Source organism: Amblyraja radiata, chromosome 20, assembly GCF_010909765.2.
Source record: "Amblyraja radiata isolate CabotCenter1 chromosome 20, sAmbRad1.1.pri, whole genome shotgun sequence".
Taxonomy (NCBI): domain Eukaryota; kingdom Metazoa; phylum Chordata; class Chondrichthyes; order Rajiformes; family Rajidae; genus Amblyraja; species Amblyraja radiata.
The window spans coordinates 27,297,415-27,321,321 of NC_045975.1; the positions used below are offsets into that span (position 1 = coordinate 27,297,415).

The window sequence follows — 23,907 nt, forward strand, 5'->3', positions numbered from 1 at the left end:
CTGGCTAATTGCAGTTTAATATTTGTTCCCAGCCACATTTTGATTAAAAATATAACATTTATTAGCAAGTGAAGTGGACAGATAGATTAGCTGATACTTTACCTTGTCTACTCATCTGGACGCCCGCAGCGGCGGCTGCGGAGGGTTGAGGTCCCGACCGAGGGGGAAAATGGAGGAGGACTGGCCAAATTTTGTGCCTTCCACCACAGTGATGAATGCTGTGTTAAATTTTTATTGTGTTTTTGTGTGTTCTTTTTCATTGTACCGCTGCTGACAAATTCATTTCACTTGCACTTTATGTGCAAGACTTTCCTTCGGTCGGTGGGGGCACTGCAAGCCGGCGGCCCTGTCAGCAGCGTGTTAGTCTTTTCAACTTTTTTTTTTTTTTTTTGTGTTTTAAAGTATGTTTTTAATGTTTCTTTGTGTGTCTTGTGTGGGGGGGTGAGGGGGAAACAGTTTTGGTCGCCTCCTCCACAAAGAGGCGACTTTTTCCATGTCGTCTCCCCGGTGGCCTAACATCGAGGATCGGGCGGCCTTTCCCGGAGATGCGCCCGGTGCTTCAGCTGCGGGTGCAGCGTGGACTCTCGGCGTGGAGTGGGCGAGCCCTCGCCGGGGTTTGCCGGAGGGGAGCGCTCCGTGAGAAGGACCCGGGAGAAGAAACTTCCACCGCCGGCCCGCGGCCAACTTTTACTGCAGGTCCGGCGTGGACTTACCATCAGGAGCGGGGTCCCTCGCCGGGGACCCCTGGAGGGGAGCTTCGACTGCCGGCCCTGCGGTCTGTGGTGCTTCTGGCTGCGGTGCACCGGGAACTTTAAATCTTCGACCGCCGGCCTGCGGCCTACACCAACCTGAAGCCGCGGTCTCCGGTGGGGAAGAGCCGATTCTGGACTTACCTGGACTTTTACCTGTCTACATCTGGACGCCAGCAGCGGTGGCTGTGGAGAGTTGAGGTCCCGACCACAGGGGAAAATGGAGGAGGAATGGCCACTTTTGTGCCTTCCACCACAGTGATGAATGCTGTGGTGGATGTCTGTGTTAAATTTTTAGTGTGTTTTTGTGTGTTCTTTATCATTGTACCGCTGCTGGCAAATTCATTTCACTTGCACTTTATGTGCAATGTGACAAATAAAACTGATTGTATTGTAATGATTGTAAACTGATTGATTGATTGATTGATTGATTGATACAGACATCGGGCTGAGGTAAAGGTTAAAATGTTAAAACTTTTAAAAGAGATAGGAGAGGCAACTTTTTCCACACATGGACAGAGCTGCCAGAAGCATTGGCAGTGGGTACGATTGTGACACTTTGGTCATGGATACGATAACTTTGGAGGGATATGGGACAGTGCAGGCAAGTGAGACTAGAATGACCCCCCCTATCAGTCTGAAGAAGGGTTTCGGCCCGAAACGTCGCCTATTTCCTTCGCTCCATAGATGCTGCTGCACCCGCTGAGTTTCCCCAGCAATTTTGTGTACCCTAGAATGACCTGCTGAGTTACTCCAGTGCTTTGTTTTACTCAAGATACTAGCATCTGTAGTTATTTGTGTCTTCAACAGCCTTTGCTTCACAAGTTTCATCTGAAAGTGTTATACTTTTTCACTGAATTTCTTTTTATTCTGTGCCTCTAGGAGATCATATTGTGCTGATTGTGAACAACCTTGGTGGGTTATCCTGCTTGGAATTGAATATTGTGGCCAATTCTTCAATTCAGTATCTGGGTGAGTTAAAAAGGATTTTCAGCCTAAACTCAAGGTTAAAATAACACTCAAAGAACTAAAATAATAGCAATTTGCAAGCTAGATATCAAAGAGAAACCATTGAGTGTGGTCTGAATGTAGTTATTTAGACTGGTCAACAGTAGCAAGTGGTGTTCAACCTGACATTTGGACCACTGTTATCTATCATCATCATATCCATCCGTATCTCTATAATTATAAAACATCTTCTCGAAAAAAACGACGCGCCAACGGTAACATTTTCACATATTCCTGTAGAGATTTATCTCGTGAACTCCGAAATTGCCTCATCTGAAAAATTCATGCATTATTTCTCGAGTTATTAATAAAAATGTTCAAAAATCTGAAATAGCTTAGAAAATAAAACCGGCTGATGACATGATGAAGTCACAATGGATTTGCTTTGCGCGGCCTGCGCTGTGTTCCACATGCTGCGAGTGACGTCGCCCCCGACCACTCCCCCATGTACTCAGGCCCTGGAGCCTGGAGCAAGGGAGTATTGCGTTCGGGAACCAACCCTCCTTCCCCCCCCCGGGCTCTGGATTGAAGCCGCTGAACACGCAGTCCTTTCGTTGACGCCCGCCCTGCTGTCCACTTCCCACTCCCTCTTCTCCCCGCCCTCCCCCCACATCTTCCTCCCCCACAACCCCCAAATTCAACACAGACAGTGCCCGAGGACAGGGTCGAACACAGATCTCTGGCGTGTGAGGGAGCAAGTCCACCAGCTGTGCCACTATATTTTATTTTCCAATACACAAAAAATTATACGTTGATAACTTTGGTTACTAAAAAAAAAAGAAACTATCCATTTTCAGTCTTAAATCTCTAAGTGACGCTATGTCCCCCTTTACAGCTACTGTATGTTTTAATTCAGTTCAAGACTATGGGGCAGTACATTGACCATAAAGTTGCTGCCTAAAATTGCCAGAGACCCGGAATTGATCCTGAATATGGGTGCTGTCTCTATGGAGTTTGCTCCTTTTCCCTTTGATCGCTTGGGTTTTCGCCGGGTGCTCTTGTTTCCTTCCACATTCCAAAGGTGTGCAGGAACCTTTTCCAGACCGAACCTAAAATGTAATATTTTCGCTTTGTCCAGAGATTCTGTCTGACCTGTTGAGTTACTTCATTGTTCTAACTGGGATGTGAGAGAATTAAACACTCTTGACTTACGTCGCTAATGTGTGGGATAGAACTAGTGTAGGGGTGATCGGTGGTCGGCATGGACTCGGTGGGCCGAAGGGCCTGTTTCCACTCTGTATCTTTCAATTAAACTAAAAACATTAAAACCAGAGGAAATCTAAAGAAGGGTCCCTATCCGAAACGTCACCCAATTTCTTCTATCCAGAGATGCTGGCTGCTCCATGGAGTTCCCCCGCACAATTAAAGCATGGAATAGTCTTCACCCACTATACGTACCCAACCAGGTGCAATTAAATTTAAGGTAGCTCTTTTTTTCCCCAAGAACCCTTTTTTGCTTGAATCCAAGTCAAGAGTCTAGAGAGTTTTATTGTCATGTGTCCCAGATACGACAATGAAATTCTTGCTTGCTGCAGCAGAACAGAATATGAAAACATAATACAGAACAGGAGATAAAAGTTCAGTGTGTCTTTATACCATAGACCATATATATATGCACAATAAATAAACAGATAAAATGCAATAGGCTGTTATTTTTTGGTGTTTGGTGGTGGTGGGTCCACTCCTGTTTAAATTCCATTTCGAATATTTTTGGATGACCAGGAAACCAAGAAGCAAGAGTTACTCCAGGAAGTTACTCCAGCTCCAGCGAGTGATTGGTTTTCAGCGGTCGCGGCGAGGCGGCGTCCGGACAACAATGGCGGCGAGATCTCCCACAATGCAAAGGGAGGAAGAAAGTGGCTGACGCCAACCAGCTGCCGTGGCAGTGCGCATGTGCAGGGCGGCCGATGATGTGCTGGCCGTAGTTGTGCGCATGTGGAGGGGGAGAATGTGCAGGTCGCGGCAGTGCGCATGTGTAAGGCGGGCAGCCGTGCCGGCGGATGAGGAGTGAGCGGAGATTGGAGCCCGGCGGCCCGGACTCCAGAGAGAAGGTATAGGCGACATTTCGGGTCGACTCCCTTGAGACTGAAGAAGGGTCACGACCCGAAACGTCGCCTATTCCTTCTCTCCGTAGATGCTGCCTCACCTGCTGAGTTTCTCCAGCATTTTTGTCTCCCTTCGATTTTCCAGGTGAGGCAGAGGTTCACCTGCACCTCCTCCAACCTCATCTACTGCATCCGCTGTCGTAGGTGTCACCTTCTCTACATTGGCGAGACCAAACGTAGGCTCGGCGACTGCTTCGCCCAACACCTCCGCTCAATCCGTACTAACCAACCTGACCTCCCGGTTGCCCAGGACTTCAACTGTCCCTCCCATTCTGAATCTGACCTTTCTGTCATGGGCCTCCTCCATGGCCAGAGTGAGGCCCAGCGCAACTTGGAGGAACAACACCTCATATTTTGCTTGGGTAGTTTACACCCCAGCTGTGTGAACATTGACTTCATCAATTTCAGGTAGTCCTTGCTTTCTCCCTTCTTCCCCTCCCCTTCCCAGCTCTCCCACACAGCCTACTGTCTCTGCCTTTTCCTTTCTTTTCCCCTTCTCCCCCACCCTCGCCCCCCAGCCCCAACATCAGTCTGAAGAAGGGTCTCGACCCGAAACGTCGCCTACTCCTTTTCTCCATAGATGCTGCCTCACCCGATGAGTTTCTCCAGCATTTTTGTCTACTTCCAGCATCTGCAGTTCTTTCGTAAAAATAAAGATGATAATTAGTCTGCTAAAACTGTATGTTGTAGATTCCCTTTCCCCAGTCCCTTTTTCTGCCTTTTGATACTTGAATTTGCATATTCTCTCACACATACGTGCTCCGCATTGACAGGTCCTTTGCTTCTGTGCTTTCACTTTCACTCTTGATCTGTTACTCCCACCAATGCATCACGATTCTTCTTAATGATACTTTTATCTAAATTTGTTCAATAATCCTTGAGTTCTCCGACATTTGGTCATACCTTTCACTTATTAGTCTTTTTTCATAGTCCTAAGTAGTAAAAATGCACGTTCTCACATGATCATCTCAGTCCACAGAATTAAAGGGGTAACTACCAAGTTCATTAAGATACATTCCTGCCACTGATTCACTTTTGTTCTCTGCTATCTTTATCTTTCACGAAATGAATGTATGTTTTGTAATGGAGGTCTTCTATAAAGAGGATTCTTTATACATTTATGATAATGTGGAATGATAATGACACACATGATTTTTCTTGATTTTTGTTTCTCAGAGAGTAAGGAGTTCATTATTGAAAGGGCTTATGTTGGATCCTTTATGACAGCCTTACAAATGGGAGGAACTTCTCTGACTCTGATGCATGCTGATCCGGAACAACTGCAATTCCTGGGTGAGTGTTTCTGAGTGAGAACAGTCACAAATAAATGATAATTCTTCTCCATAGTGGGGGGGGGGGGGGGGCAAGACAATGTATGGCAGGTAATAAATAATCACAGGCGAGCAGGGGTGGTGTGATTTTGAAATGCCAATGGTTAACAAAGGCCAGAGATTTAAAAACCGTCTGAGACAAAAGAGTTGTGAATTGTGAAGTCATATGAAGGAATGTATGGAGAGGGGGGAAATAGATGCAAGTCTAGGTGGAGCACAGGAGAGGGTGGAGAAGAAAATGGAGGTGGGAGGGTTGTTATAGGTTATCTAAAATTGGAGAATTCAATGTTCATACTGCAGGATTGTAAGCTATCCAGTGGAATATGAGGTGCTGTTTCTCCAGTTTGCATGTGGCCTCACTCTGTCAATGGAAGATGCCCAGACCAGAAAGGCCCATATAGGAATGGGAAGGGGAGTTAAAATGATTAGCAGCAGTTATGCCTTGGTAGACCAAGTGCAAGTATTCGGCGAAACAGTCGCAGAGCCTATGATGGATGCAGAGGTTGGTGGGGTGAAAGGTGAACCAATGGACCTCTATCAATGTCTGTTGGGGGAGGAGGAGGATTGAGTGAGAGTTTGAACAGAAATACAGGACACAGGGGAGACATGTGTGACATACACTATTCTGCTCCTACAGATGCATACACTTCTGCTCCTGGATGGCCTAATGTATCAAAAAGAAGTTTGGCACAAAGATCCAGGACTGTAAATATCCCTAATTTGGAACATGAGGATACAGATAAAACTCCTGGGTCAGGTAGGTGTTATTTGTATGGAGTGTGAAAATGTACCTGTACAATACAATACAAAATAAGTCTGTAATGACTAAAGAAATGTAAATAACCAATGCCAATAACAAAGTTGGTAACAGAGAAAGAATAAGTAAAACTGGTGAGAGCTGGAGTAATTGGCAAGAGTGATTACACAATACACGAAAAGGAGTAAAACAAAACAAATAGTGTAATTTATTTACATCATTCAAATTAAGTAACATGGGTATAACAAATTAATGAACTTTTCAAGATACAATTGATGTGTACTTAAGCTTTGATACATGTGAATTATGTTTCTACTGTGAGAAGATAAATAATTTACCATCAAACAACTATGTAACCACAATGGCGGCAGCCCTGTCAGCAGCGCGTTAGTTTTTTCAACTTTTTTAGTATGTTTTAAAGTATGTTTTTAATGTTTCTTTGTGTGTTTTGTGTGGGGGGTGGTGTGGGGGGGTAAGGGGGAAACCGTTTCGGTCGCCTCCTCCATGGAGAGGCGACTTTTTCCAGGTCGCCTCCCCGTGGCCTAACAGCAAGGATCGGCGCGGCCTTTCCCGGAGACGCGCTCGGGACTTCAGCGGCGGGCGCAGCGTGGACTCTCGGCATGGAGCGGGTGAGCCCTCGCTGGAGGGGAGCGCTCCGTTTCGCTGGCCCGGGGCAGCCGGCAGCCTGAAGCCGCGGTCTGCACAGCTCCAGCTGGCGCGGCGTCTACAGCCCTCGTGGGGGACCCGGGGGAAGAAGAAGCCATCACTGCCGGCCCGCGGCCAACTTCTACCGCGGGCCCGGCGTGAACTTACCATCACCCCTGGAGGGGAGCTTCGACCGCCGACCCTGCAGTCTGCGGTGCTTCTGTCTGCGGCGCGGCGGGGACTTTAAATCTTCGACCGCCGGCCTGCGGCCTACACCAACTTAAAGCTGCGGTCTCCGGTGGGGAAGAGCCGACTCTGGACTTACCTGGACTTGTACCTTGTCCTTTTACCATCTGGACGCCCGCAGCAACGGCTGCGGAGGGTTGAGGTCCCGACCACGGGGGAAAATGGAGGAGGGGAGGAGGACTGGCCAAATTGTGTGCCTTCCACCACAGTGATGAATGCTGTGGTGGATGCTTATGTTAAATTTTTATTGTGTTTTTGTGTGTGTTCTTTATAATTGTACCGCTGCTGACATATTCATTTCACTTGCACTTATGTGCAATGTGACAAATAAACCGTATTGTATTGTATTGTATTGTATTTTGGGAATTAGTGGCCTATTTCAACAATGGATGCATTTTTATTTTGGAACCATTGGATTAGATTATTACTCTTTCCTTTGAGTCAGATACATGGCATTGGTAGACTGGGCAATGTTTAAGGACTCAGCACCAGATCTGAAGAAATACACTGGGGTTGTTACTGACTTCATAAGGAAATGTGTAGAGGAGTATATTGCCACCAAGACTATCTGTGTTCCCTAACCAGAAGCCTGTTATTAACTAAGATGTCCACAATCTACTGAGGACCAGATTTCCGGCATGTCTTGAAATACAAAATCATAAAAGAAGTCCATCTACGACTTTGAGAAGGCCAATGAGAAATCAAAGAATCTTTTGGTCTAAACTGGAAGATCAGGCATACATTTAGCATCTGTGGCTTGCATGTCATTATAAGGTGAAATCACGTGGCTCAAGTGACAATGATGTAGCAACGAGCTCATTGGTTTTATGATAGCTTCATTGATGTACCTTCTTGCCCCTCCACTGTCGGTGCTGTGATCTCAGTCTTTGGGACCAACGTCAGAAGTTCCTTCACGATGGTGAAAAACCCTCAGAAAATATATGATGGGGTACCTAGCTGCATTCTTAAAACTTACATGAACCAACTGCCTGGAGTTTTAGCAGGCATGTTCAACCTCTCATTACAACAGTTTGACGTCCCCACCTGGTTGTAAAGGACACCTATAGAAAATGTGAGAAATACTGAGTAGGTCAGTCAGTCAAGTTGTGGTGAGAAGCAAGAATTTTTTGTATAGACATAATTTTCTGTTCAAAGGTAGATGACATATAATTGGTAATTAATTTTTTCAATGCCTTCCATTAAGGTAGAGATGTTTATTTTAATTTCCAGAATGTTAGTGAAGCACTTAATTTAAACTGCTTTTCAGGTCCTTTTGTGGATAAGGTGCGTTCAGTCCTGGATATGGTTTCCACCACTTTGCTTCAAATGGAAGAGGAACTGAATGAACTGGATCGAGAAGCAGGAGATGGTGACTGTGGCAGTACACACGCAAGAGCAGCTCATGGTCAGTTACTAAAATAACATCTCTGGAAATTTAGGATGTTCAAAATTGTTAGTAGTTGAATGTTGACCAAAAGTCAATAATTTGTACCATCATCTAATTTAAAACCATGCTAAAGAGATGAATCAGTAATTTATCTGTTGACAGAATGATGGCTCTCATTTACTCATTCATAAAATAATTGTACACAATGTCATTCAGTCCATTCACATCTACAATAAGGGCCCTAGCATAGTTTCTGTGATAAGGGGGAATTAAATTGATTGAGTGGTCAATATCAATGAAGATAAGCCAGGTCAGAGTACATTGAGATGAGGATACAAGAGAGGCAATTTAAATCTACTTGCATTAATAGGGGGAAATCATGTTTATAAACATCAATGGGCTAGGGATGATTATGCAACTAAACTAGTTCATTAGTGAGGTGGTGGGCAAAACGATATAAAACATGGCCCTCTTTTGAGAGAATGTGAAGATGTCATGAGTAATGAGCAAGGTAAAGGTTTGCCCGTGGATGGGCACAAAGAGCTGTCTCAATAAAATTGAGGGTGGAAATAAACCACAGAATAAGTATCTAGAAACTGTTAGTTTACAAAAAAAAGACACAGTGCTGGAGTAATTCAGCGGGCCAGGCAGCATCTTTGGAGAACACGGATAGGTGTTGTTTCGGCTCAGGACTCTCCTTCAGACTTTGTAAAAATCTCATGGATATGCAAGAGAATGATCCATGTACTTGATTCTATGTCGTGAACTAAATCGTGTTGAAAGCTTTTCATTTGTATGTTTATTCAAATATCTTGTGAGTTCCTAATACGATGTGAGTGAGTTGTGCCAACGGGAAATGGAATTTTGCACAACTCATGCCATAATATTTATTGGATGCTGTTTGACATCACTGCACATTTCTGGGTGCCTCTGTACCTCAGTTCATCAACCGTGTGTGTTTAAGGGCCTGTCCCACTGTACGAGGTAATTCAAGAGTTCTCCTGAGTTTTCCCCGATTCAAACTCTGAGAATGTCAGTAGCGGGTCCATCGGAGTTTGTGGATGTCTCCTAGCAGCTCGTACAAGTAACGGTAGGTACTCGGGAAATCCGGTAAACTCGTGACGTTTTTTCAACACTTAATAAAATGTCCACAAGTAAAAAAATACTCGTGATGAAAAAAATTGTTACTTTTTACTCGTACGAGCCGCTACGAGACATCCACGAACTCCTACGGACCCGCTACGGACATTCTCCGAGTTTGGGGGAAAACTCGGGAGAACTCTTGAATTACCTCGTACAGTGGGACAGGCCTTTTACTGAATTAATGTTTTTTTTAATGTACAAAAGATATTGTGCTACGATGCTATTTCAAGGTAGTATCTGAGAATGTTTATTACTTACAGCCATTAAGGAGTTCCTGACATCAGATGCAGTTCCTGGCAACGGTTATAAGCTCCTTTTGCGTCTAGGTAAAGTGATTCGAGACCAAATGGGTGGGACTTCAGGAGCGGTATGTCCAAATCTTAATTCGATTTCTAATCAATAAATGAAGGAAAAAGATGAAGTAACAAAATATGCCTTGAGGTTAAGATAAAAGCCCAGTGATTTAATAGATTTGTTTGCAGCCACACCTATGTGAGATTAAAATATGTGAAGATGCGATCTGTGATTTTGAAGGCGTTGAAGCTGGGCCCGACCTTCATCCAGCAATTCAATAGTGAAGCAACGTTTTTTTAAAATCGCGAACGGGATGACAGAACGAAATTTCCTCATAAGCTTGTCGTACGAGGAAATCCCTCCCTGACAACCAATTAAAAACCTGCATTTTACTAACCCCCCTCTCACAGCCTCTCGAGTCGCACCCTCAGGCAGTGGGCAGATCAAGAGCGCCACTGATGGCAGGAATTTGTAACAACGCTGTTGTAATGCTTTCAGAATTTTTCATCTTTTTGGTCATACATTGTAATCTTACCCAGTTTTGTGGTTACCTTCTGAATTCTAAAATGTTCCCAATCCACAGATATATGCTATTTCTGGCAACTCCATAAGCTTCTTCCTTGGATTTTACACTTTAATTTCTCTTGTTGGCAATGTGAATCACTTTTCCTTTTACTTTCTTTGTCCCGAAGGGTGTATATTTTTTCAGAAACATGGATTTAAAAAAATTTAAATGCTGACCATGAATTATCCTCTATCTTATCTTTCGACATATTCTCAAAATCTAGCATAGGCAGCTCGTCTTATGCCTTCATAAATGTAGATGATCTTTTGAGATTTGGACTAGCCCTTCTATAAGCTGAAGACCCAGTAGGAAGAAAACTTCTTCCTCTTGAGCAAGCCCAAGAACAGATAGGCTTCTTGACACTGGACCCCTGAGAATGGATAAATACGTTGTATTGAAAAGCCCTTGATGTTCATAGGTCTTCTACTGGATGAAATGATAAATGATCAATAATGGGCAGATTTTTTAATTATTTGAGAACTGTAGTTAATAAGGAAATAATATTAAAACTTGTTCCAGTAGTTGTGTTTGGGATATTGAGAACCTGCACATCTTTTTCCAGTGTTTTGGAAAATTAATGTTAGTTGATGAGTGGCTTATTAATTTCATCCAATTAAAGAGATAATTTCATTCCACTCAATAAGACTGAGTTCACACGTTTCTAATTTTCAATATTTTAAAATTGATTTGGAACTATATAATGAAATGCCCTTTCTGTTGTAGCTGTACAGTATTTCCTTGATTGCAGCAGCACCAAATCTAAAAACCAACAACAATCCCTCTGCCTGGTCAGCAGCTTTGAATTCTGGGATTGGAGCAATAAAGAGGTTAGTTTATACAGTCTTACTGGGAAAAATATATAAATTTTGTGAAAGGTGGACATGAAAAGTGAGTAAAGAGAACGTGTATGAGATATTTATGTTTTATTAGACAAAGTGGGACCCGTTGGGTCCTGTCCCCTCAATGCGCGGTTTCGAAAGGGGGGGGGGCGGCCTGCGACGTCACACACACACACACACAAACCACCCCCAACACACACACACTAACCACCCCCACCACACACACACTAACCACCCCCCTGTATATTATATTAATATTATTCATTGGCAGAGGCAGAGGACAGAGGACGGGACAGAGGTAGCGGGTAGAGCCAGAGGACAGCGGGTAGAGGGTAGAGGCAGAGAGCGACCGCATCCTCCCTACCATGCGCCGACACGAGGACCCCGAGCTTGGGGGCGGGCGAGCGAGCGAGCATCAACCGAAGGACCGCGAGTTGGGCCGCCGCAGTCTTCAGCTATGAGAAGGACCGCGAGTTGGGCCGCCGCAGTCTTCAGCTATGATCTTTGGTCTTCAGTCGACGGCCTGATTTCATCTCCGGCTGCGTCTTTTGAATAACGGGGGAGAGGGGTGACGTCACTCGCAGCTCGAGGAAGAAGGCACGCAGACCCATTGTGATGTCATCAGCGAAAGACAGTCGTTTTTAAATTCAAAGTTTTGTCAGATTCTTAAACATTTTCATTAATAACTCGAGAAATAAAGGATGACATTTTCAGATAAGGCGATTTTGGACTCCAGGGGGAAAATATCTACCGGAATATGTAAAATTTTTACCGTTACTGCGTCGTTTTTCACAAAGATGTCAACACACACGCACACGCAAACACACACACCCAAGATCAGAGTTTTATAAGTATAGAATAGAAATGAGGGAATAAATGTACATCAGAGAACAATATAGTAGCAGAGAATAATCTGGAAAGTCAGAACCTGCAGATAATTGCAGACAATTTGTTATAGTTCAATTGCCTGTAATCAATGGCATTAAATAATAATCTCAAAAATTATGAATGGAAGAAAATAATTGGTTGTGTGTGAGCTACCTTCATGTTTTTTGGACACAGTTACATCATAATTGAATGAGATCATTTATTAAATAGTATAGTTAAACTTTGTAATGTTTTTCAGAATAGAAATTAAGCTGAAAACTTGGAGATTCAGAATAAATCTTCAAAATACATTGAAAATATTGTTTAAGGGTAGAAACAATGATACTTGTCAAAAAAAGTCTAATATTGTTATTTCTGCACAGGTATGGAGGTGCAGAACCAGGAGACAGAAGCATGGTGAGTTGTGCCATTTATACTTGAACACATTCGAATAAATGGAAATGCAGAGGAAAAACAGATATTACAGGAAACTAGAAGAATATTTAATCTCAATTGTTCATCTTGCATTAATTTGAAGGGATGTTGTACCAGTAGTTTAAGTGTTAGCTGAACCATCATAGTACAGGCATGAATTCTAAATAACGTTACTTTTTGGCCTCCATGCTAGCTTGACTCGCTCTGTGCTGCTGCAGAAGAACTTCGCAATATGACAGATGAAAGTGGCAATGAAATGCAAGTCTTGGCTGAGGCAGTGCAGGTAAGAGACAACCTGTTCTCTAATGCATGTTAGGGAAACAAGTATCAGGTCCTGTTCAGGCCAATTTCAGTTCTCCTGTTGGAGAACAAAGAAGTCAGATAAAGGTTTATTTGGATCTATTGACATTTTTGGCCTGCTGACACAGTCTTGGGTAAAAGGAGAGAGATTATTCTTTAGACTAAATTCCCACTATCAGAAGTTAAAGAATGTTCTTTTTTCTCCTTCTCTTGCTCACCTTTTATTGCAATAATCTCTGCATCTAATGCATGTCCTGAAAGGATGTAATAATAGGTTCTAATATTAAGTTGAAATGTATTTAGAACAAGACCAAGTGGGACCCGTTGGGTCCCGTCCCCTCAATGCGCAGTTGCGGGGCGGGGGGGGGGGGGGGGGGGGGCGGGGGCGGCCTGCGGCATCGCACACACATTAACCACCCCCCACACACACACACTAACCCCCCCCCCCCTTGTTATTATATTAATCATTAATATTTAATTAAGAGAGAAACAGAAGGAACTGCAGATGTTGGTTTACCAAAAAAGACACAAGGTGTTGCAACTCAGTGGGTCAGACAGCATTTCTGGAAGACGTGGATCAAGACCCTTCAGATTTATTTAGTTAGCTAGATTTAAATCCCACAGATGCCTTAGAGAGATTTGAACACCTTTCTCTGGTTCCCTTCACTATCAAGCACATAGTTTACTGATCAGAAACATTGACCTGTGGAGTAAATCTGACAATTCCAATTTAGAAAATATCCAATGTTGAAATGTTGTAGTAAATTAGTGGCTTTGGCACAAAGTGACCATGGAGCACTTGGAATCCTCAGCGTCAAAGGTCGATGGTGCTCCAAAGGTTTGTAATATAAGAGATCAGTTCCCCATCTGCTTGCTTCCATTCACATTCTGAAACCTGGTCTATGGTTCTCTTCCATTGTTTTCCATCGTTTGTTTTACAATCATGACACAAATCCAAATTGAAATCTGCACACTGTTCATCTAAATATATTAAACCTGGGAGCTTTGTCGAACAGCAGCCAGGTTCTGGGACCGTTAAAAATGTAGTGTTGATGTCAAATGTATTATAATGGAGCAGGTCAATGAATTAACTCCCCTTCCCATCCAAAACTGATCTTGTTGTCCCTGGCTTGCTCCACTGTCAGTACGAGGCCAAACGCAAATTACAACCCAGGATTTGAACATTGATTTTTTTAATTTCAAGTAATTCTTTCATTCACTCCTTTTCCCCATCCCCCGCCCTATCCACTCACGCAGAGCCCCCAACTGTGCAGGCGCGGCGGGAGATGAAGGGGGTAGAGAGGGTGAGGGGGGTAGAGAGGGAGGGTAGAGGGAGAGGACAGAGAAGGAGGGGGTTAGAGAGAGGGAGATAGAGTCGGGGGAGGGTGGTAGAGTGGGAGGGAGGGTAGTGAGAGAGTTGGTAAAGAGGGGGAGGGAGGGTAGAGAGGGAGGGCGTAGAGAGGAAGGGCGTAGAGAGGAGGAGGGAAGGTAGAGAGGGAGGGGGCGTGAGAGGAAGTGTAGACGTTTGAACAATTCTCCCTGTCCCCTCCTCTTCCTCAATACCCCCACTCAACTCCCCAGGATTTTTTCCTCTCCTCCACTCCCCTAATCTCTCCCTCACGTCTTCGAGCAGAGCTGATGGAGCTGGTCTTAGCGGGTCCGAGCCAAGCGGGGCCGAACGGGTCCCAGTGAAGCCGAGCGGAGCCGAATGGGTCCCAGCAGGGCCGAGCGGGTTGGAGTGCTGTTGTGCCACTCGTAGGGGGGGTAGAGAGGGTGAGGGAGGCGAGGGGGGTAGAGAGGGTGAGGGGGTAGAGAGAGGGAGGTTAGAGTGGGGGGGAGGGCGAGGGATCCCAGCTGGGCCGAGCGGGTTGGAGTGCTTGAGTCCCCCTCCCGCACGGAGTGTCCCATCCTGCCTTGCGAGTCAGTCGGAATTTTTTCCTTCAAAATGAGAGCTTGGAAAACTTTAATATTTTGAAGCTGTTTTAAAAGGTTAGTAACTTGTGAAATATAGGTTGAAATGCGACAGGAAGATATTTATCCCGTCCACGGAAAAAATGTGAGTAGCATGTGTGAAAATGGGAAGGCTGTGGCCTAGCGTTTGGAAGAAGATAGGAATTAAGGAGATTGACAGAAAGCTGACACAACCCTGGCCCACACAGACACAAGAACAAAGGGAAGAGTTATGGTATAATATAGATAGATATCTTTGCCTATCTGACACAAAGTAAGTAATTACGAATGTAAGTAGCTAAACCAAATATCAACACAGTACATGATGTATGGAATACCGGATTGTCTGTATGCAGTTTGATACAGACCAGTTACACTAATCCCAACAGTGGGTTAAACAGTATAGTTACGGATTTGCAAAATGAGTACGGTTTACTTTTTATTTCTTCTTTCTGTCTCCAGAAAGCTGAAGCAGCTGCAGAATCCACTAAAAGTATGAAGGCAAATGTTGGTCGGGCAAGCTACATCTCTTCAGCCCAACTTACCCGACCTGATCCTGGTGCTGTGGCCTCTGCAGCCATTTTGAAAGCCATCTTAACTGCTCTTGAACAGCCCACTCAAAACATTCACGAATGAAGAGTTTTTTTAGAGTTGTGAAGTCCGTATTTGTAAATACAAGCTTTTTGCTTGAGATTTCTAATTTAATTGCCTCATTATGATTAAATGTATTATAATACATGGAAGAAGCTTGAAATAGCCCACTTTGTACAATTAATTAAATCAGTGTATTTCTTTATTGATTCATTATTTGTACTTAATTCACAACCTTGACTAGAAATTATCTTGCCCCTGATTACTGTAGCCATGGGTGGAAATCGCTTTTAAAACATGGGGGGACACAATTGCCTGGCGGCCTGGTGACAGGTGTGCATGACCACTAATAATTTTATCACCTCCCATCAAATGTCTCTTTATATATCAGGGCTCTCGCTTAACTTGTTTTCCCTGTTGCCAGCCGGGCAACCTTGGCAGCTTTTTAGGTTGCCAAATGACAGTTTAGGTGGTCATTTAAGATGGCTTGCATGACGCGTGCGATAATGTGCTCGGACGAAGCGCGTAGTTACCAGTCGGAATTATACTCAATGAAGCATTCACATATTATTTCTGCTTCAAATAAATCACAAATTAAACATTCACCAATCAAGACATGATATATCCCACAATGACATGCAGCAAAATTATAAGACAGTATCTCAACTCTTTTACACATTGCAATTAATGCAATTTCTATTAGTTCTTTCCACTTCCAAACAAAAATGTGGTTGGATTATTCAGCGTATGATCAACCCGTGTCAATAAATCCTGGACCATGGTAACATATATGCGTACGTATAGTTGTGAATGTTGCTCATTAAATAACTACAGTACTGATACTCCATATTAAGAGCATTGATTTGCCGTTAAAATGAATTCTGTAATAACGTGTCAACGGTAGCAGTGACAATCGCACACTGCGGTTTTAATGTTTCACGTGTTCACGATTTAATTAATCCATCTTTATGGATTAAAACAAATAATAACATTGGGAATTAAAACACATTTGATTGTATTCCGTTATCAAACATAGTCAATGTTCGCTCTGAAGACATTTCCAGGACAATAGGGTCAGGGAGGGATGTGTGTGTGAATCAGTGCGGGGTGGATAGACGGGGGGGGGGGGGGTTAGAAGGCAGTCGGTGCAGAATGGATGGATTGAGGCAGGTGAATTAGTACGTGTTGGTTGGAGTAGGTAAAATTGTGAGGGGAGAGCACAGGCGATGTCAGTGGTGTTGAATGGGGGGGTTCAGTACGGGATGGATGGGGGTAGACAAAAGTGCTGGAGAAACTCAGCGGGTGAGGCAGCATCTATGGAGCGAAGGAAATAGGCAACGTTTCGGGTCGAGACCCTTCTTCAGACTGTCCCCCCCCCCCCCCCCCATTCTTCTTGAATGGGGGGATCAGTACAGGATGGATGGGGGGGGGGAGAGATCAGCGCAGGATGAATGGGGGGGAGGGTCCCAGGATAAGGGGGTGGGGAGGGGAGTGGAGGCGGCGTACAAGAGAGAGAGAGAGAAGGGGGGCGAGGTGGGGAGGAAGGAAAGTCAGCGCCCCGCTGCCCTGGCCGTTGGGATTTCCTCGCCACCGCCTCTCCTCCGCCAGCCAACAGCAAGGTGCGGGGCCGAGCGGTGCAGCTCAAAGATCCTGTAGCTATAGTACCTTTGGTGCAGCTGCTTCAGAAGGGTTGCAGCGAATGACGGGTCCCGAACAGCGGCCGTGACAGCGGCTCCATCTCCTCCTCCCTGATAGCGGTCGCTGCTTGCAAACCCGCTAACGGCGCTTTAAAAAAAAAACCCTCGGCGTGCGGGAAGGTTTTTTTTTAAATCGCCGTTAGTGGGTTTGTAAGCAGCGACCGCTATCAGGGCGGGCGGGGTGCGGGAGGAGGAGGGGATGGAGCCGCTGTCGCGGCCGCTGCTGCCGCTGTTCGGGGCCCGTCATTCGCTCCGACCTTTCGTCACCACGCACCTAGTATCTTTCCCATGCAATACAGCCGTCACCGCCGACAAAATGTCACGTTCCTTTTCACTGTCACTGTCCCCCACCTCTCAAAACATGGAGGGGACATAGCCCCGCTGGGAATTCCACCCATGCTGGGGTACTATTGGCTGTGTCTCCTTGTGTCACTGGAGGCTGGTTTTATAGTGCATTGATTGACAGTGCTTGTGAACCTCAAAGGAGTATCATTACTGCACTTTAAGGACAGATTTACAGTCGCATATCTGTGTAACTAATCCTGGGCTAATTGCTGTCAAGGCTCCAACTCTTCGAGAGAAGTTAAGCAGTAATGTCCCTATGAAGCTTTGTAGTTACACAGGCCGGTAGCGAGCAAGGCTGACGTTTGACATAAAATATACTTTTGTGGAAAGATGCAGGAACATTCTTTACACTTGGGGTATGATTGTGGGGATTGGAACCGTTTTGGATATTGCCTTATTGAATGAAAATGAACCATAGAGAGCAATCAAAAGAGAGACCGGAATCCCACCATAAAGAAATGGAAAACTTCAAGTTCTATGTTCCTGGAAGAGAAGTGAAAATCAATTTAACAGTAAATGGAATTTAAAAAAAATTAGTGGACAAAACATTCTTCGTTGCTTTCAGCTCCAAAACAACACATTTCTGCATCCCCATAAAATAATGAAATGGAGAATCGCTGTAACACCAATTGCCAAATGTCCTAGTGCAGTCCATACCGTTTAGTTGCACGTATGGATATGGTGTGGGTGGATATGAAGGGGAAATGGCAAGTGTGAAACCAGTGTTCAATTACAAAAGTTGCACGAGGTGTAGAAGAAATATGTCAATTCAAAGGCAGTTAAGTCATCTGAAAATGGCATTAAACTGTACGGTATCTTAACTTGGACATCACATGAGTAGGCTTCAGGTGCATTTTTAAAGTGGAGTCCTGGATGGGCGGATTTAGCATTGTGACTTGAATTGGCCGAGAGTGGGGTGGGGTGGGGCAACGCCCGCTTCCACCTTCTCGCACCCTCCCCGCGGAGAATAAACGGTGCAGCGTTCCAGCACCAACCGTCGCGGCGTTCGAGCGCGAAAACCTCGCGCTCCTCGTGAGGGTCAGAGTCGTCGCTGGGCTCAGTTTGGCTGTGGTGCTCTCCGGGTCTGAACGATGCACGTAAGCCTAAAATGGTGGGGTTAACGAACGGCCAACCCCATGGGTACTTTTGCAATGGTTCCTGGTGTCGGCTGCAGGCAGCGTGGCATCATTCGGGCCGGACTTTACGGGGCAGTGAACTTGCGAACGCGCACCTCCAACCAAAGAACCTACAGCAAGCTTGCTATAGGATCTTTGCCTCCAACTCTGCAGCAATTTTGCGATTAACCGATGATAGTTTTTTTTGGGGGGGGGGGGGGGGTGCGGAGATTGCAGAAATTCCACATCACTATCCCCGCTGCAACCCTCCGAACAATTTGCACCGTAAATTCACCCAGGCCACTTTTTTAATATCGCCTTGCGAATCTTTATTCAGCAGACAATTTTAGGTGTGTTGTCATATGTACCGACAACGGAACAATGAGATTTTTACTTGCTGCAGCATAACAGGTCTGTAAACACAATATTCATAGATAACACATCAACAACAACAACAACAACAAAAAACAATTAATAACCCCAATACCATTGCTAAAACATCCACACCCTTTGTGCAGCCGAAATCAGTTAATGTCGTGCAGTGTTCAAGAGCCTGATGGTTGTTGGGAAGAAGCTGTTCCTGAACCCAGTGGTGACCAAAGATTATAGAGCAGAGCTCCATGATCTTTGGTGGTGACAGTTTTCAGACTCCTGCAGTGCATTCAGAAAGTATTCAGACCTTTTCCACGTTTTGTTACGTTACAGCCTTATTCTAAAATGGATTGAATTCATTTTTTTAAATCATCCAGCTACACACAATACCCCATAATAAAAAAGCGAAAACGTGTTTAGAAATTTCTGTAAAGTATTTAAAAATAAATAACTGAAATATATTTACATAAGTATTCAGACCCTTTACTCAGTATTTTATTGAGGCACATTTGGCAGCGATTACAGCCTCAAGTCTTGGTTATGACGCTACAAGCTTGGCACACCTGTATTTGGGTAATTTCTCCCATTCTTTGCAGATCCTCTCAAGCTCTTGTCAGATTGGATGGGGAACGTCAATGCACAGCTATTTTCAGGTCCCTCCAGAGATGTTCGATCGGGTTCCAGTCTGCTCTGGCTGGGCCACTCAAGGACATTCACAGACTTGTCACTAAGCCACTCATGCATTGTCTTAGCTGTGTGCTTATGGTCGTTGTCCTGTCTGCCGCCCCAGTCTGAGTCCAAGTCAACCTGCATCCTCATAGCATCCTCCTCACAGTTCACACTGCCACCCAGCTTTGTGTCATCTGCAAATTTGCTAATGTTACTTTTAATCCCTTCATGTAAATCATTAATGTATTTTGTAAATAGCTGCGGTCCCAGCACCGAGCGTTGCGGTACCCCACTAGTCACTGCCTGCCATTCTGAAAGGGACCCGTTAATCCCTACTCTTTGTTTTCTGTCTGCCAACCTATTTTCCCTCTTCTTCCCTCTTCTTTTGGCATGAAGATACAAAGCATTTACCACCAGATTCAGGAACAGCTTCTTCCCCGCTGTTATCAAACTACTGAACTGTCCTCCCATAGATGTCCTGATCTTCCAACCTTCCACATTGTGGAATTGAACTTATTCTCCATAACTAACGCTGCATCTACGCTCTGGTATCTTTTTTGCACTACCAGTTGTATTTGTGTATGGCTTTATATACAGTATGCTCTAATTACACACCATGCAAAGGAAGTTTTTCACTGTACTCCACATACGTGACAATAATAAACCATTATAAAAACCAAGAACACGATACACACTATTTAAAAGCTTCATTTTTCCATTTAAGAATGTTTCAGTTTTGTAGCGATTTTAATGAAGCGTCTAATGAATAATATTCAGTGATAAAACCGGAGAATCTTTAATTATGTTTCACCTGTCTGTCCCACCCCCACCGGTTAGGACCTACATATCTCAAAGACACAAGATAAATATGCCTTCACAAGGGTAAACTTGTGGAAAATGGCTGGCCTGGATGGAGTCTCTGGAGCGGATCTGAAATCATGCACCAATCAATTGGCCAATTTTCACCCTCTCATTTGGAACAATCTACTCTACCGCCCTACTTCAAAGAAACCTTCATTTTTCTGGTCTCCAAGAAAAATAGTGACTGTGTCAATGACCGCTGCCCAAAAACTCCAAGTGTAATGAAAGGTTGGTAATAGCTCACATCTACTACACCAGTCTTTCGAGCAATCTAAATTCCTTGCAATATGACTACAGGAAAAATAGATCTAAGGAGGATGCCATCTCCCTTGATCTACATTTAGCTCTGGACACCTTAATCATAAGAACACCTATGTCAGATGCTATTCATTGTCTACAGCTCAGCCTTCATCACCCTAATACTAAATAAGCTTATCCTTAATCATTCATACCTTGACCCTGGGGCCTTTATTTGCACCTGGCTTTGTATTTCATGACTGCACCTCTCAGTTATAATTAGTGAATTAGTCATAATGTTTCCTCCACCCTGACCCTCAACGCTGGTGCTCCTCAAAGTTATGTGCTCAGTACGCTGCACTACTCCCCTGTAGTGACTGACCATATACCCATGACTGACCATATACAGTGCCAACTCGATCTTTATATTTGTGATGAGACTGCCATTGTTGGACAGATCAATAACAACGATGAGGTGGACTATAGGAAAAAGATTAAGAATCTTGTGTCATGGTGTTAGGCCAACCATCTAAAGGGAACTTTGAGCTGTCCCACTGCGGCGACCTAATTCGCGAGTTTAGGAGAGTTTGAAAAAATGTCATGTTGAAGACCTCCTTCGACTGTAGAAGACCTCCTTTGACTATGTTGAAGACTAGCTTCGACTAGCTTTGGGAAACCGAATAGTGGAGAGTGAAGACAACCTCCTTCGATATCCCTTCGACTATGTTGAAGACTACCTTTGATTACCTTCGACTACCTTTGATTACCTTCGACTACCGTCGATTACCTACGAATAACATGCCGACCTACTACGACCTACTTCGACTAAACCTACGAGTGAAAAAAGTATAGATATTTTCCATGGCGACCTTTTTTTACTCGCAGGCATTTTTCAACATGTTGAAAAATATGCCGCAACCTAGCTGAGGCCTTGAGTACGCGGAGACTACCCTCGAGCATGAAGGAGAGTTCATATCACCAGCAAGCTGACCTGGTCTTTTTACATTGATGCTGTAATCAAGAAAGCGTTGCAGCATATTTACTTTCTCAGGCATGTGAGAGATTCGGTATGTCCACGTTGATTCTCTTGAACATCTACAGATGCGCTATCGAAATCATTCTGATGGAATGCATCTCACTTTAATTTGGCATCTCCTGTGCCCTGGACCACCTGAAACTGAAGAGAGTGATGAACACAGCCCAGTCCATCAATGGCTTGTCACTTCTAACCATTCCATCTTACTGATGTGTCGCATCAGGATGGCTGAAACTATCGTTGTGGATACCTGCCACCCTGGCTGTTACCTTTTCTCTCCTCTACACAAAAAAAGATACAGATGTCTAGAAGCCTGGATGTCCAGACTATTTCCCACTGATATCAGACTCCTGAACTAATGACCTCTTTGCCACATACTGTTACTTTTGACTCTACCTCATTTGATTATTCCATAATTATTGTACCTAATTTTTCTTGCACTTCTTCAGATTGCCCTACTTTCACTGTTTTACTGTTTATTTGCACTTGTCATTGCATTTATTGTTGTGTTTATCACTAATTTATCACACTGTTTACTGTATGAGCTTCATATGGACAAGGAATTTCATTGTATCCTAGCGTATATGACAAAAAACTAATCTGAAACTGATTGATAGGAAGACAATAATTTCAAAACATGATTCTCCCCAGGCTGCAATTGTTGTGGCGTCCAAAGTAAGGTTTTGTGACTTAGAAATGCTGCCTGAAGTGACTCAGAGGTAAATTTTCATTCTGTTGACAGAGTTTTATTCTTTTTTTCCTGCAGCATTCAAAGAAACTTATAAATTCTGTGGAGCATTGTGTGGATGATGCGTTGAACGGGCTTGTGGCTTGGAATGTAGGAATGCAGCTGGTGGAGGGTTATCGTATAGTCGTCAGGTCTGACTTGGACAACATCAAAGGCAAAGTGGCTGTGTTGTCTGGAGGAGGTTCTGGACATGAACCAACTCATGCAGGTAACAATGCCTAAACCTTAATTAGAGTAATAAGACCCTTCTTGACCGAAATATCACCTATTCCTTTTCTCCATAGATGTTGCCTGACCCGCTGAGTTACTCCAGCTTTTTGTGTCCATCTTCAGTTTAAACCAGTGTCTGCAGAACTTCCTACATCTTAATTATAGTAAATCTGTAGTGACAGATTTTACATCGTACAGATTTTACATCGTCTCAAGGATTTAGTCCTGATAGTCACCATGATTGATGACCGAGGATCAGGTAATCTAAACGCACTCACGAGCTCTCCACAAGACATTCAATGCCGTTGAAAGATAAATCTTCCAAAAAGAGTCTCTTGATTAATAATTTCTTTATTGTAGTAGTACAATCAGTAATATAATCATAAAGGCTTCTTCTTGTATAACTACATTTCGATCATACTCGTGGTCCTGCTCGTGCATGGTCAAAAACTGTCTCTTTCCCCGATCTTCTTCGAACTAAACTAAACATCCTTGGGAGTCTGCGCGAGAATCCCCGCCCAAAACAAAAAATAACGTATTATATATCAGCATTCAGACTTCTTTAGCGATTCTTCCATCTTCACCTTCGCCTTCTAGATGCAAGCATAACTTGGTTATTAGTCTTATTAAAACATTGTTCTTAATCTGAAGTCGTACTGTACGCACCAAACTATTAACGTCAGGCATGATACCCAGTGTATATAGTCCAAAGCTCAAAAGTCCAAAGTTTTGACAGCATTAAACTTCTTCCTCCATGTCCGATCAGTTCATGGATATGTTGTAACATGTTTATATGTGAAAGTCCTTCGAGAGAATAATAGGATGCTTGGCAGCTTCAGGCATTGCCAGTCTATTCAGTCGACCTCCAACTCTCAGAAGTTCTTCCAATACTGGATCAAACTTGTACAATTGACTGTCTCTTTTGACACCATGTACTCCAGCTTCTAGCATCGATATTTCTTCTTTGTATTTCCGTCTTTGACAGAAAAAAATAATAATGTTTTCGCTTTGAGGAGATCATCAAGATGTAAACCCTGTACATCGTACGATGCCTTAAAAACTTGCATCTTCTTTTCAACCTTTTCCTTTAGCTTTTCAGGATCTTCTTCAGAAACTTTCTGCAATCTCTTTCCTTTTTTGAGCAAACAGCAATAACCTTGTTTTGGCTTTAAGAAACCAAGCCACCATCTTCTTCCATGATGAAAAATGGATAATTAAATCATTTATTGTGTTTGATGAAGTTTTAGCAATAACGTTCACTGTGATATTTTGTTTAATTTCTGGATTATTAGCAGAGATTTCAAATCCCAGCTCAAGCTTTGGCCATTCTCAGTCTGGCCTACAGCGAAACTCTGGTCGATTGATCCATCTCTTATTGCTTAAGAAGTGGTCTGCTGTTAGTCCT

General features: G+C 43.9%; 2 protein-coding genes across 5 annotated transcripts in view; both read left to right on the forward strand.

Annotated features, from left to right (window-relative positions):
• Nucleotides 1-15,417, forward strand: part of tkfc (triokinase and FMN cyclase) — a 35,679-nt gene extending 20,262 nt beyond the window's left edge. For all 3 annotated transcript variants that reach the window (XM_033039144.1, XM_033039146.1, XM_033039145.1), the window contains 9 exons: nucleotides 1,632-1,721; nucleotides 5,039-5,155; nucleotides 5,831-5,950; nucleotides 8,109-8,246; nucleotides 9,632-9,738; nucleotides 10,954-11,057; nucleotides 12,320-12,353; nucleotides 12,565-12,654; nucleotides 15,084-15,417. In XM_033039144.1, the coding sequence (XP_032895035.1) occupies nucleotides 1,632-1,721; nucleotides 5,039-5,155; nucleotides 5,831-5,950; nucleotides 8,109-8,246; nucleotides 9,632-9,738; nucleotides 10,954-11,057; nucleotides 12,320-12,353; nucleotides 12,565-12,654; nucleotides 15,084-15,257 (974 nt within the window). In that variant the 3' untranslated portion in view covers nucleotides 15,258-15,417. The remainder of the gene's footprint in view (nucleotides 1-1,631; nucleotides 1,722-5,038; nucleotides 5,156-5,830; nucleotides 5,951-8,108; nucleotides 8,247-9,631; nucleotides 9,739-10,953; nucleotides 11,058-12,319; nucleotides 12,354-12,564; nucleotides 12,655-15,083) is intronic.
• A 2,738-nt stretch (nucleotides 15,418-18,155) lies between these two features.
• Nucleotides 18,156-23,907, forward strand: part of LOC116984779 (triokinase/FMN cyclase-like) — a 54,493-nt gene continuing 48,741 nt past the window's right edge. For both annotated transcript variants that reach the window (XM_033039148.1, XM_033039149.1), the window contains exons 1-2: nucleotides 18,156-18,351; nucleotides 22,311-22,500. In XM_033039148.1, the coding sequence (XP_032895039.1) occupies nucleotides 18,346-18,351; nucleotides 22,311-22,500 (196 nt within the window). In that variant the 5' untranslated portion in view covers nucleotides 18,156-18,345. The remainder of the gene's footprint in view (nucleotides 18,352-22,310; nucleotides 22,501-23,907) is intronic.